The 13,575-nt window shown below is 36.6% G+C and overlaps 1 protein-coding gene across 2 annotated transcripts; it reads left to right on the top strand.

The window, feature by feature from the left end:
• The first annotated feature begins 502 nt into the window (after positions 1–502).
• LOC129892393 (cytochrome P450 CYP72A616-like) lies at positions 503–3,604 on the top strand. 2 transcript variants are annotated; one of them, XM_055967961.1, is made up of 5 exons: positions 503–832; positions 1,049–1,269; positions 2,015–2,259; positions 2,334–2,709; positions 2,807–3,604. In XM_055967961.1, exons 1-5 carry the CDS (start codon positions 742–744, stop codon positions 3,239–3,241), a joined length of 1,368 nt encoding a protein of 455 aa, XP_055823936.1. In that variant the 5' UTR covers positions 503–741; the 3' UTR covers positions 3,242–3,604. The 2 variants fall into 2 exon arrangements, with proteins under 2 accessions (XP_055823936.1, XP_055823937.1); XM_055967962.1 differs by having other exon boundaries at positions 528–832; positions 2,352–2,709.
• The last annotated feature ends 9,971 nt before the right edge of the window (positions 3,605–13,575 follow it).

The raw sequence follows: 13,575 nt of genomic DNA, 5'->3' as shown, positions 1-13,575 counted from the left end.
CGGAATCAATCTATCTTGCGCTCCACGAAAGCAACTATATATTCACCATTAATTATCCAAAAAAATAAATATATCAAGCTTTGTAGTGAGTTATCTTGAGACTGGGAGTTTGAATTTGTATACTAATTAATCTGCACCAACAATTACATTTTAATACTAATCTGATATTTGCTAAGTCAAAGGTAAATCTGACGAACATCTGATATATCAAAGCTCTCAATTATCATATTGGTTTCAAATCGCCTATCCATGATTTTTGTTTTATTTTATTGCACCTTTGTAGAAACTTGTTTGGTCCTAGTCTTTAATTAAGCATATTATATATTAATTAGCTCTTAATTTGTCCAGACAAGGAACATATACAATTAACTGTTGCCTTATTCTCCAAGATTAGTTTGTCCTTAGTCAACATTTTATCTTTGCCAACAAGTAGGTTTGACTAAATTTGAAAAGCCAAATCTTGGAAATGGATATATATAGTGACCAACTTCCTATGGTAGTTATCTCAGAATTCAAACTCAAAGAAAGTACTCCACTTTCTCATTACTGATGGCAAATCTAGTAGTATTGCTTTCTTTATTACTACTGTTTCCCTTGCTTATATTAAGCTATTTTCTTCTGAAAATTTCCTACTCCATCTTCATAAAACCAAAATTTCTGGAAAAGCGTTTGAAGCAGTAAGGATTCAAAGGCACTCATTACAAATTGTTGCTTGGAGACCTCAAAGATGTTGGCAGTCAAATGGATGAGGCATGGTCCAAGCCAATTAGCTTAACTCACGATATTGTCTCACGTGTTGATCCCTTCACTCACTATATGGTACAAAAATATGGTAAGTTGATATAGTTTATGAATATTCCAGGATAACGAGCTCAATTATTACTAAAGATGAACTTTTCCGCCCTATCTTTAAAAAATAGAGAAATTTATAGAGTTTCAAATTTTACCGGTGAAACTCCACTAGTACTGTAATTTGAAATTCAATGATAATTTGCTTGAATAATTCTTTTTATCTACCAAGTATGAGCTAAAATGAATTTGGTTGCAGGGAAGATATCTCTGAGTTGGCTTGGGACGTCACCAAGATTGATCGTCATGGATCCAACATTGATAAAAGAAGTGCTCTTAAACAAGCAAGGCCACTTCCATTTGCCACCATTGAACCCTCTTGTGTTGATTCTAACTAAAGGATTGACAACTCTACAAGGTGAAAAATGGGCTATGCACAGAAAGATAATCAATCCTGCTTTTCACTTGGAGAAATTGAAGGTTACTTTTTTCAACTACAACAATGCTCATTTTTGTGGCTTTTAATGGAACATTCAACTCACTCAACATAGTCAGTGGCAGATGTAGCTTTTGAGTTACGTGTTCAACTAAAACTCAATATTTTTAACACACATCGTGGATATATATATATATATATATATATATATATATATATATACGTTTGTGTGAAAAATAGTAAGAAAATTTCAAGGGAAAAGGGTGAAAAATAGACTTAGGTGTTATTCAAGGTAAATGGAATGGGTTATATGATTAGGTGGGTCGGATTGGGTTAAAATTGGGTAATTTAAATAAAATCGAGTTATTTTTGTTGATTTGGGGCTTTCCGTTAAAAGAGGGATACAAGTGACAAGTTTGCATATGAAGAGAGTAAGAACAATTTCACGTTAATAGTAAGAGTAAAAGTCTAACTAATAAATGAAAGTTAAGGGGTATTTTTAATCCTTTTTCCCAATTTCAATAAAGTAAATTTTGAATTCATAATTTTAAAAGTACAATGAGCCTTTTGCTAGAGAAATACCGAGATGGGGTGGGGAGGGGGGGGTGGTTGACGACTCTCTCTAATGAACTTGGAAAAATAGACCAGTAACTTGGGGAGAAGGATGTCACCCTCCAATAGTCTATTGAAATTGGTTTTGTATCAATAAAATTTCATTATTCATACACAATGAATTGATGTAATCTTTTATCAGAGGGATATCTTACTCATGTTGGTATCCATTTACAGGGCATGATCCCAACAATTGCAGAAAGTTGTGCGTTTATGATAGAGAAGTGGATGAAAACAATTAGCCTTGAGGGGACTTCAGAAATAGATATATGGCCTGAATTTCAACAACTTACTGGTGATATCATTTCAAGAACAGCATTTGGAAGTTGCTTCAAAGATGGACAAAAGATCCTAGAACTTCAAAAAGAACTACAACAACTTGTGATAGAGGCTATGGGAATGCTATATATTCCTGGTTTTAGGTAACTCTCTCCTATCTAGAGCATTTACTTTCGAAACTCCCAATTCTTGTGTTCTGAAAAATCATCATACACAGATTTGTTCCAACGAAAAGGAATCGAAGAAGAAAAGACTTGGATAGAAGGATCACTTCAATGCTTAAAACAATTGTGGACACAAAGGAGAACATGATCAGAACAGGGGAAACCAGGGGAGATGACTTACTTGGCCTGTTGTTGCAATTTAACAATCAGAACAATTCAGTAGATAATAATCAGATGACAAAGGAGGACATAATAGAAGAATGCAAACAGTTTTACCTTGCCGGTCATGAAACAACATCAAGCTTGTTGACATGGACATTGATTGTTTTGGCTATTCACCAGGACTGGCAAGAAAAGGCAAGGCAAGAAGTTCTACAAGTTGTTAGGGAGAAGAATCCAGAGGCTGAAGGAATAAGTCACCTCAAAATTGTGAGTGTCTTTCAAAACAAATTTAGTTTTTCAAAACGACTAATATTTGAAACAAGGTCTAACATGCATGAACTTGTGAGAATTTTTCTTTTCGCAGGTAACTATGATTGTTAATGAAGTGCTCAGGCTATATCCACCGGTGATTGCTCTGTACAAACGCGCTTACAAAGAATGTATAATAGGAGATCTCTCTATTCCAGCAGGGGTGGATCTGACACTACCTATAATGCTAATTAATCGAGACGCTGAGCTATGGGGTGAGGATGCAAAAGAATTTAAGCCAGAGAGGTTCGCGGAAGGAATTTCACATGCTTGCAAAGATCCAACACAGATGGCGTTCATGCCATTTGGATGGGGACCAAGGACTTGTATTGGCCAAAATTTCTCCATGATAGAGGCAAAAGTTGCACTGTCTATGATACTAAAACAGTTCTCCTTCAAGCTCTCACCAACCTATGCTCATGCTCCTTATACTGTTATGACTCTTCAACCCCAACATGGAGCTCAGATTACGTTTCACCCACTTAACTAGGATTAGTCGAGTTATTTTGTGTTGAAGGTTATCATAAGATCAGAAGTAATCATGTATTTTAATCTTTTCCTCAGGCTAGCTTGTTAATTGAGTGTGTGTTAAAACTACAGGACGTCATAAATTTCAAATATAAAGAGTGATAAATCAGTAATAGCATTCACTGTATGCTACAAAAAAATCCAGTTCTATGTTAGATGATGAATTTATAAAAAGGGAGCTAGATCTCTAATCAATTATGATGGGATAATACTCATTGATACAAATCTCTCTAATCCATCGATAGGAATGTCAAAATTGTTTATGGCAGGTCTCATCTTGTTGAGGAGCTTATGTGTATTATTTTGAAAATTGAAGTTGTGTTTGGTCATGAATATAACTTATAGTTGTTCTGGATTTTTTTGGGTAATTTGGAGTGAAACTCTTTTTTTTTTGTGTGTGTTTTTTGAATTTCTGAAAATTTCAAAAGTTTTTCAAAGTTTTGTGGTCAAACATGTTTTATGAAGTTCAACTCCCAAAAAAAATAAAAAAATTCATGGTCAAACACACTGGCGGAGGCAGAAATTTTACGAAGGGTGTGCAAAATTTAAAGAGTAACTAACAAAATTTTTCAGTGAACATGTTCACATAAATCTTGCTCAACTCAGCGACTTTACTATGAACAATGTCAATAATCTGTTTTTCCATCAAATCTAGACCGTCTAAAAAAGTATTCAATTTGAATTGCTTTTAGTTATACACTATAATTAATGTAATGAACCTCAAGGTCATTTGCTTGCTTTTATATTTATTTCCTGTTTTGCCCCTTCATGTATCTTCTATGTAGTGTTTTTATGTGTTGGGATAAGTGGCATGCTTCCCGAGGTGGTCAGGAGATTTTGGATGAGTTTTATTATCTTTGAAGCTTGTATGTTGAAAGAGTTGACTTTGATCAACATTTTGGAGAATTTGTTGTCGTATAAAATGTTCGTCAGACGAGTATTCATTGTTTGAATCACAAGGCTTTCGGTGTGAGTTTCAGCAGTTAGGCGAGATGTTGGAAAGTTAAGCAAAGGGTTGACTTCGGTCAACATTCCTGGTAAACAAGATCGGATGAGATTTTCGTCAACATTGTTAGTTGTGAAACATCAACTTTGGTCTAGAATGACCTTTGGTTTGGATTCCAAGGTGATCAGTATAATTTTTTGGTGTTTTATGAAATGTTTATTTTGGTTCTTGTGTGCGAGTTGACTTGGATCAATATTTTATGGCGAAACCCATCGGTGCCCCCCAAAGTTGGTACGAACTTTCACTTAGACACCTCAACTAGGCTTCGTTCATTTTAGACACCTCAAGTAAGGCTTCGATGTGTCATTTTGACACTTTTTGACAATCACCAAAATATATTAAGTGTGTGTAATGCACTTGCCTGACGTGTCAAAAGCAGCGAATTAAATAAAGACACGCGACATTTTTTTAATCTAATAATATTTTTTAAAAAAATAAAAATTAATTAAAAAGTTTTGTCTATGTGTCTACTTATTATTGGATTTACAGTATTATTAAAAAGACACATGACCTTTTTTCCATAAATCTATATTTTTTTCATCCGAATATCCAGGAAAGAAATATCCTTCTTCGTATTGTGGATTAATTCCTTCTGATCTGATTCAATCTTTGCAAAGTTTGTTAAATTCTAGTTTTTACATGTAGCATTCCATCAATTTTCTCTGATTAGGGTTTAATTTGCTTGTATTTACCGTAAAAAAGAGGAATTTTTGATTTAATTTGATGATCGATGATAGTTTTTATCGTTAGAACTCTAATTTATGGTTAGTATTGTTGGAAATTTTCTGTATATGATCTGTTCTTCAAATTTTGAGTTGATCGCAATGATTAAATGAATCGGTTTATGCTCGTAAATGATAAATGGACTATCTTTCGGTTTTGTTGGTAATAGAATTGCAGAAATTTTGTTGATTTACTCAAACAATTATCTCCATAACTTTCTGTATGATTTCTCTTATATTCCAAGATCTCTTGTTATCCTTATTGCTGTTGTTTTCTTCTTCTTATTTTTTGGGTTGGGTTCATTATTTTCTTATTCTTGGAAAAGTTGGTAAAATTTGCAGAGAGAAGGGCAAAATGAAGAAGAAGAACAAAAATAAAATTTAAGAAAAAATGTTCTTTACGCGCTTAAAATGGGTGCAGCACACGCAATGTGCCAAGTCAGCACAAAGTGTCAAAATGACACATCAGAGCCTTACTTGAGGTGTCAAAAATGAACAAAGCCTAGTTGAGGTGTCTAAGTGAAAGTTTGTGCCAACTTTAGAGGTCCATCGATGGGTTTCACCATATTTTATTGCTTATTTTGGTCATTTTTTTATGAGAGCTGACGGGGTTATGAACTAAACTCAAAGACCCATTCGGAGAAGAATTTCATCTTAACTTTTGACTGATGCCAAAGCTGTTTGTGCAACCGTTTTTATCGTACCCTCTTTTGCGGATTTTCGACCGTGTTTATGATGGTTGGCCAACTATGGTGTGACTGCTTTTGCGGTCATTTAGCCATTTTTGCGGTCATCATTGGTGTTATATTTCTCTCATCTTCTTTGTTTTTCATGAGTGAGGAAAAGAGTTAAAGCTTGGTCTTGAGAGATTTTGCTCAATTCTCCGCCATTTCACTTGATTTCAAGGTAGATTTCTTCCTCTTCACATTCTATTACGTATTCTAGCTTTATTTTTGCGATTCGATTCCATTTTTAAGCTTAAATACCTTAATTTCTTATTTCATAAAGTTTAGTTTCTGGACCATTTGAGGTTCAAATTAGTAGTCGTCTTTCCCAACTTTGATGCATGTGATCCTCACGTCGAAGAAAATATAATGACAAAGTTAGTTTTCCAATTTGTTATCATTGTTTGTCGGTCAATTTTTGATCCAATTTCCAATTTGAATTTCATAACATCGATATAGGTATCGTTAGTCTCGTATTGACGTATTTATTTTATTTTTGATAGTGTGGCAACATTATGAGGCTCTTCAGAAAGAAAAAGCACCCGAGTAGATGTTTGAGTGCGATTTCGGCCTTGAGGTAAGTTATGGTCTTCTCTTTTAGACTTAGCTTAGTTAGTCTCTATATAAAATGAGTTGCATGATCTGTCACACTCTGAGCTTACACCCTAGACATGGCCAACACTCGAAAATAATTGGTGATCCCAAGTGAACCATTGTCCTAGATGACTACTCAATGGAAGACTAAACTCAAATGCAAAAGCTTTGAAAGAATGAGCATCTATAACACTTTTAAGTGATTATTCTTAAAGTAGGAATTTGTAAATAACTCTGAAATAGAAAGAAATATTATTCAAACATCAAACTTTAATAACTTAGTTAGCTCTATAGCTTTGTCCATGTAGCCTCTAGTAACTAAAGATAGGAGTTGGTACAGGATCCACGACTACCTCAAAAGCAAACTATTTTCCATGCCCCAAGTCTACACTCTAGCGTCGCCAACACTCAAAAACCATTGTTGGTTCTCATTTAAAGCCTTGGATTGGCTAACTCACTAATTGGAAGACTTACACATAAAAACCATACTCAGATGGGCACAATAAATGTAAATAAGCTTAACAATCTCACTTTTAAAACTCCAAGCTCACACACACACACACACACATATATATATATATATATATATGTATATATAGATAGATAGATAGATAGATAGATAGATAGATAGATATAACTCAATGTTTTCCAAATATACTCAAATTAATAAACTGAATAAACTCAATTTTATTTGATTAGTTTACTAATAATGAATGATTGAAAAGTAAAGACTCAAGAGAGCCTCTGAATGCAAAGAGGTCTCACTCAATAATTAACTCATTTAGAAACTGTAACTTGACAGGTCGGGTTCTACCATAAACTGAGGCATAACAAGCATAAAGCTAGTCCATGCAAAGAATGACATCAAAATCAACTATGTCTAATTCAACGAAGTCTGCAGATTTGTCATTATGATAGATAGATAAAGTACAATCATGATAGACCTTTTTCGCTAGAATAGACTCACCAACGAGAGTAAAAACACTGAATGGTTCTAAGAGTCATTCAGGAAGGATCCCAAACTTAACGGCTACATAAGGAATCACAAAAGACAAGGTAGCACCTAGATTAAGTAATGCATATACATCATGAGTAAAGACTCCAAGCATATCATTTACGGCATATCAGTGATAATATCTGGTGAGTTCTCTTGGTTAGAAAGATATATTAGATTAACTTCCTAGATCATGGAACCAGGGCGATTAGCCATAGCATACAAACGGTTTGGACTTCTGCCTGTTCCTGAAGTAGAACCCTTTTGATTACCTCTATTTGGTGGAGCTGCTGAAAAAGATTGGGCTTTGTTGCCCCCATTACCTTTCCTATTTGATGGACAATCTCTCATAAAGTGACCCATTTGGCCATACTTTTAGCATCCATTAGTGTCGTCATGACACTCCATCATATGTAGTTTACCACACTTAGCACAAGGTGGTCTATGGGAAAATGTCTAGACCATACTACCTTGAGACTATGAGCCTTGAGCTCTGAAATTATGGTTTTCTTGAGACCTCTGGTCATTTCTGTTATTGGCTGTAGGTGCATTCACTAAATAAGGTGCATAACTAGAAGACCACTTCTAAAAGAAAAAATGGTTTCCATTACCACCCTTTTGATGGTAACAATCATTACTTGTGGACTTAGCCTTCTTGCTTTGGTGGTCCTCTCTACATTTGCTTTATCCGAATAGTATAAAACACTCATTGCATAATATTTCAACAATATAATCCACCTCTTTTGGCAAAGATTCAATATCTTTCTGATTAAACACATATTGAAGACTCTTATGATTGGTGAACACGTATACATGAACACCATATAGATAGTGCCTCCAAATCTTCAAGGCAAACACTACCAATTCCAACTTAAGATAGTGAGTTGGGTAATTCCTTGCATGAACTTTAAGTTGCCTAGAAGCATAAGCTATCACCCTAAAATTTTGCATCAACACACATCAAAGACCAATTCTAGAAGAATCATAATAAACCACAAAATCATCTGAACCTTCTGATAGAGTCAAAACTAGAGGTATTGTAAGTCGACCCTTCAAATCCTAAAAACTCTTCTCATAAGCTTCAGACCATTGAAGCTTGACTTTTTTCTGAGTCAGTCTGGACAAAGGAGAATCAATAGACAAAAAACCTTCCACAAATTATTTGTAATAACCAACTAAACCCAAGAAACTCTTAATATCTGAGGCAACAATGGGTTTAGGCCCATTTGTAACCATTTCAATATTTCGAGGATCAACATATGCACTCTCCAGAAATAATATGGAAAAGGAATGCTACTAAATTTAACCAAATTTCACACATACTGAATTTAGCAAACAACTGATGGTCCTTAAAAGTTTGCAAGACAATCCTCAAGTGGCCTGCATGTTCATTCTTTGTAATGACCCTCTAGGTCATTTATGTGTAAATGTATTCCTTTTTTCATTTAGATCATTTCTATAGCGGCCCCAAGTCATTTATGACTTACTGGCTCTGACTATTCGTTGCCTGGTCATTTTTATTTGGAATTTATGCTTATTTCTCTATTTTGGAGATTTTAAAATTTGAATAGTTGATTTTGGTCAAAACCTCTGCTAAAAGATCTCAGAATGGCATTTTCATAGTTTTATCAGCTCCAAAATGGTCATTTTAGGTTAGTGACATGGTCGGATCGAGTCTCGAGGCTTTTAGTGCAAGTTTGGACAATTTTAGCCATTAAGTTTTGGCCTAAGTTTGACTTTGGTTAAATTTCTTGGAAAATATACTCGGATGAAAATTCTGTTAGCATGGTCAGCTTTGAAATATTGAGTTTAGTCTAGAACAACCTTTCGTGCGCTTTGCGAGGCTTCTGGTCTAATCTCGGGGCCTTTTGTGGAATGGGCTAAAAAGGACCATTGGGTGTGGGACCCATTTTTTTCGAGATAACCTTGAATAGAAATTTTGACTATGGCATTGAGTTTGGAGCATCAAATTTCATGGGGTAGCATAGTTTTTTTGTGCGAATGGAGTTCTGAATGAATCCCATGCACCCCGTCGGAGACTTGGGATAGGCTAAAACTCAGCTGATACAATTTTGCTGATACCTCCGCTTTTGGGGCTCTAGCTCCCCTTTAGTGACCCTCTCTTAAGAAGAAAGGGAATCTCTTAAGTGAGGAAAAGTCCAGCTGGGCGGGTGTCGCTTTAATGGCCTAGTCTTTGCTAAAGCGACTCTCGCTTTAGCGGCAAGGGTCTCTCTTTAGCGAGGTCCCTCTATGAGGGTCCCATTGCTTTAGAGACATTAAAGGTCACTTTTTTGACACTTGAGGGTACTTTTTAGTATCGAGCTTTAACTCATTCTCCATAATTCAAAGCTTGATATCTCTCATTTTAAGTCTGAATTTGGTAATTCAAAGGCTGCATTGTTGGGAATTATTGTGGGAACGTATTTGAGTGTTCAGAAAGTGTTGGGGTATCTTCTTTTGAGGTAATTTTTGTGATTTAGATTCTTTCCTAGTGGTCTTCTTAGCTTTAAGTGTAATTATTGCATGTGCAAGTCTAGGTTGTTCTGATCCCCAAATTGTGTTCTATCTTAGGACACATATTTGGGGAGCTAATTAGGGCCATTTTATGGAGTTAATTCCAAAAATTCTTATGCGGACCCCATATTCCCATTTTAGCCTCTGAAATCTATCCATCTCCGTTTGTTGTGATTTTAATGTCTAAATAACTGTACTGATGTTGTTAAACTATTTTTAATAGAGTGGAAGCAATCAAAGCCATAAGGAAGAAAAAAACTCTAGCAACTTGATTTGGAGAGCGCGCGATTGACCTTAAGGTAGGCTACAACTTCCTTCTTCTTAGACTGAGCATGAATATGTGAATGTATGTTGATTCATATGAATTTGGTGTGGTTTGCTAGTGAATCATATTTAGCTTCCAAGAATCCATGTGTTAGGCCTTTTGGGGTATTTCGGGCATCGATAGCATGTTGGTTTCTTTAGTTGATCATCCCTACCTTGTGGTGACATTTATTTGTGGATTTTGTTTGTTATTGAATCATGTTTGACCTTAGTCTAGGCTTGAACTAGTGATTTCCATAGACTTGCATATTTTGGAGTCGCTAGACCTTAGAATCTCTTTGACATTGCTTCAGACGACTTAGCTCTCTGTAGACTAATATACCAGAGTTTTAGTCTGATAATATGACCCTTACCTAGGAAGTAACCCAACTCTTGAAATGTTTTGTCCCTAATTCTCCTCATTTCATTAATTTTAATGTACTTGGCCCTTATTCCAGAAGCCACTAGTCGATTGTAGTTGGATATGGTCAGACTTGAAGTGATTTATTGATGACACTCGGTTTGGGGTTCTCCCTTTGACATTTATTTAGCTACTAATCTTAAATCTAACCAACTCTCCTCTACTCGTGGTTCAAGTTTCTAATTCCCTCCACCTGGTATGGGTAAAGTCCATGCCTCGATATCTTTAGGCTTAGTTAGAGTCCTTGCCTATTTGCAGCTGTTGTTAGAGTCCATAGCTATTTGCAGTCGTGGTTAGAGTCCACTGCTATTTGTAATAGTGTCTAGAATCCACCATTATAGAGTCTACCGCTATTTATAGCCAAGGTTAGAGTCCACCGCTATCTGCAGTTTTGGTTTGAGTTCATCATTATCTTTAAGCTTCATTAGTCCTTGGGTATCAAAATCTTTGTTAAAGTCCTTGACTTCTTCTTCTCTTTGGTTCTAGTCCTTAACTTCTTGTTTTCCTATGATTGAAGTCTCAGGCATTCAGTTGATTCGATTCAAGTCCGTGGAAGGTTGTAGTAATGTTGGAAGTATCTTCAGGTTCTCTTTGTGGATTTTAACTCTTCTATGTACCTATCAGTTTTGTGGGGGCCCATTTGGGATTTGCTTGAACTTACGCATAAGTGTTCCCTCTAGGCTTATAGGGGGAAAGTTAGATTTAGTTAGTTGTTCTCTATTTTTTTGTGTGTTAGTACACTCATGTGCATTTCAGTTAGATTTCCGCCTTTTGTGTCTTATTGTATTTCAATTCTAGCATTTCATATAATGCTTATATGGCCTATGATGCCTACTGTGTACCTGTTTTTTTGGTACTCACACTACACTCTGCATTTTTTTGTGATGCAGGGCCGAACACCAGCTACCTGCATTTTAATCGAGCTTGCAATAGTCTAATTTAGAGACGAGGATGAGCACATGGCTTCCTGGATTTTCCCATCTCCATCTATATATATTATGATTAGTCTTTTGCTTTTTTAGATAAGTTTTGTTTCTATAGTCCACTTTTGTGACTTGTATCTATTTTGTAGCATCTCTGTACTTGTGACTTCAAGGTTATTTGAGAGATCCTATTTGTATATATATATTTTGGGTATGTTTCTACTCATTCTTCTATAATTACTGTTGTAGTTTGACTTCTAGTTTAGTTTCTACCCTTAATCCCATTACTTGCAGTTTTGGGATATGTGTTAGCTTACCTACAGGTTGTTATAGTAGGTGTCATTATGACTTAAGAAGTCGAGTCGTGACCATTTGGTATCAGAGCCTTAGATTCACCATTATCACTTGTACAGAGCTAATGTCTAGTAGAGTCCTCTTGATTAGTGCGGAGTTATTCATAAATTATCTTCGGGAGGCTATAGGATATCCTTAAGAACCTTTCTCTTTTGTATAGATTTCGTGTAGTGTATGTCTTATTGGGTTCATGAAATCTTACTTTCTTTACTCTTTTATAGGATAGCTCGCACGCACAGTAGAGTGGCCGAGAGTGATGCATCCAGGCCTGCTGGTAGAGCCCCAACTAGGGGTAGAGGTCGACCCAGAAGTCGTGGTAGGACTGCAGCTCTATCTTGAGACAAAGTGAGCACTCCAAACTCGGAGGCGGAGCCCTTAGAAGCTTATGTTCCTCCATAGCCAGTAGGGTCAAGGGCAGCCCAACCACGACCCGCCCTAGATATGTCCCTTAATCTTTTAGGCCTCTATTACCTATCTCCTGATAGTACTTGGGGGTATGAAGTAGGCACCCGCTCCAAGCCCATCATGACCCAAGCAATACCAGCATCGGAGGGTCAGACTGCAGCAACGATTCCTAAGGTTCAGCTGCTATTGGTACCTATTGCCGCCCATCTAGATGTTATGGATAGTGTTATACCTTTACGAGATAAGAATATGCTAGGGATGTTTCTGATACAACCACCGAGGTTTTTTAGGGAAATTAGAGAGGATGCACACAAGTTCCTCTCTACTTGCCAAAACAGCTATATACCTTGGGATTAGTGGAGTCAAGAGGAGGCAACTTTAATGTGTATCAGCTTGATGGTCCTGCCAGACAGTAGTGGTGTTCATACTTAGAGGCCACACTAGCTGGGTCTCGATTGGTGTCTTGGACAGAGTTTTCAAGGGCCTTCTTGGCCAGGTTCATCCCATGGAGAATTAGAGATCAGCTTCGTGATTAGTTCTTGAGGTTAGATCAAGGCTCCATGGCCATGTCAGAGTACAAGGCTATATTTCACGAGATCTCTCGTCATGATACTATGATTCTACCTGCTAAGGTGGAGATAGTTTGGTGCTTTGTCAAAGGGTTGAGGTTCTAACTACCAATTGAGACTCAGTCCATAGTTTTGGCAGGCCTCTTATTTTTGGATGTAGTAGACCATGCTTGTAGACTTGGTAAGATCTGTCGTGAGGCCCATGGGGGCACCAAAATGAGGGCTAGGTAGAAGGACATCAACAGGTTCTAGTAGGGTTAGTCCAGTCATACCAGCTCTACAAATAATTCAACCAGCCCTAGCAGCACCACCTTTGGTTAGAGGTAGAGGGTAGGATCAGGACTATTGGGGTGGTTATCAGGGTGCATAAGGAGGTATTCGAGGAGGCAAGTTAATATTAGGGTTTATACTCAAGGTAGAGGCACCCAGGGTCACTTCTATGCAGTTCCAGCGAGAATGGAGGCTGAGGTATCAGATGATGTGATTGTAGGTACGATTCTTTTATTCTATCATCCTGCCTTAGCGTTATTTCATCTAGGCTTTACTTTTACGTATTTATCTATTTATTATGCTCCTCAATTGAGTATGTGTCTAGAGCCCTTAGCAGTGCTGTTGCATGTTTAAACCTCAATAGGTGAGTCTTTAGTAGTGGATCAGGTATTCAAATCTTGCTTGGTGACTATTTAGGGGCAGAACACTTGAGCTGACCTTATATTTCTTGACATGTTGGATTTTGATATGATTCTGGGCATGGACTAGTTATCCC

This window comes from Solanum dulcamara, chromosome 6 (genome assembly GCF_947179165.1).
Source record: "Solanum dulcamara chromosome 6, daSolDulc1.2, whole genome shotgun sequence".
In the NCBI taxonomy this organism is placed as follows: domain Eukaryota; kingdom Viridiplantae; phylum Streptophyta; class Magnoliopsida; order Solanales; family Solanaceae; genus Solanum; species Solanum dulcamara.
This window is presented reverse-complemented; position numbering and strand designations above follow the sequence as displayed.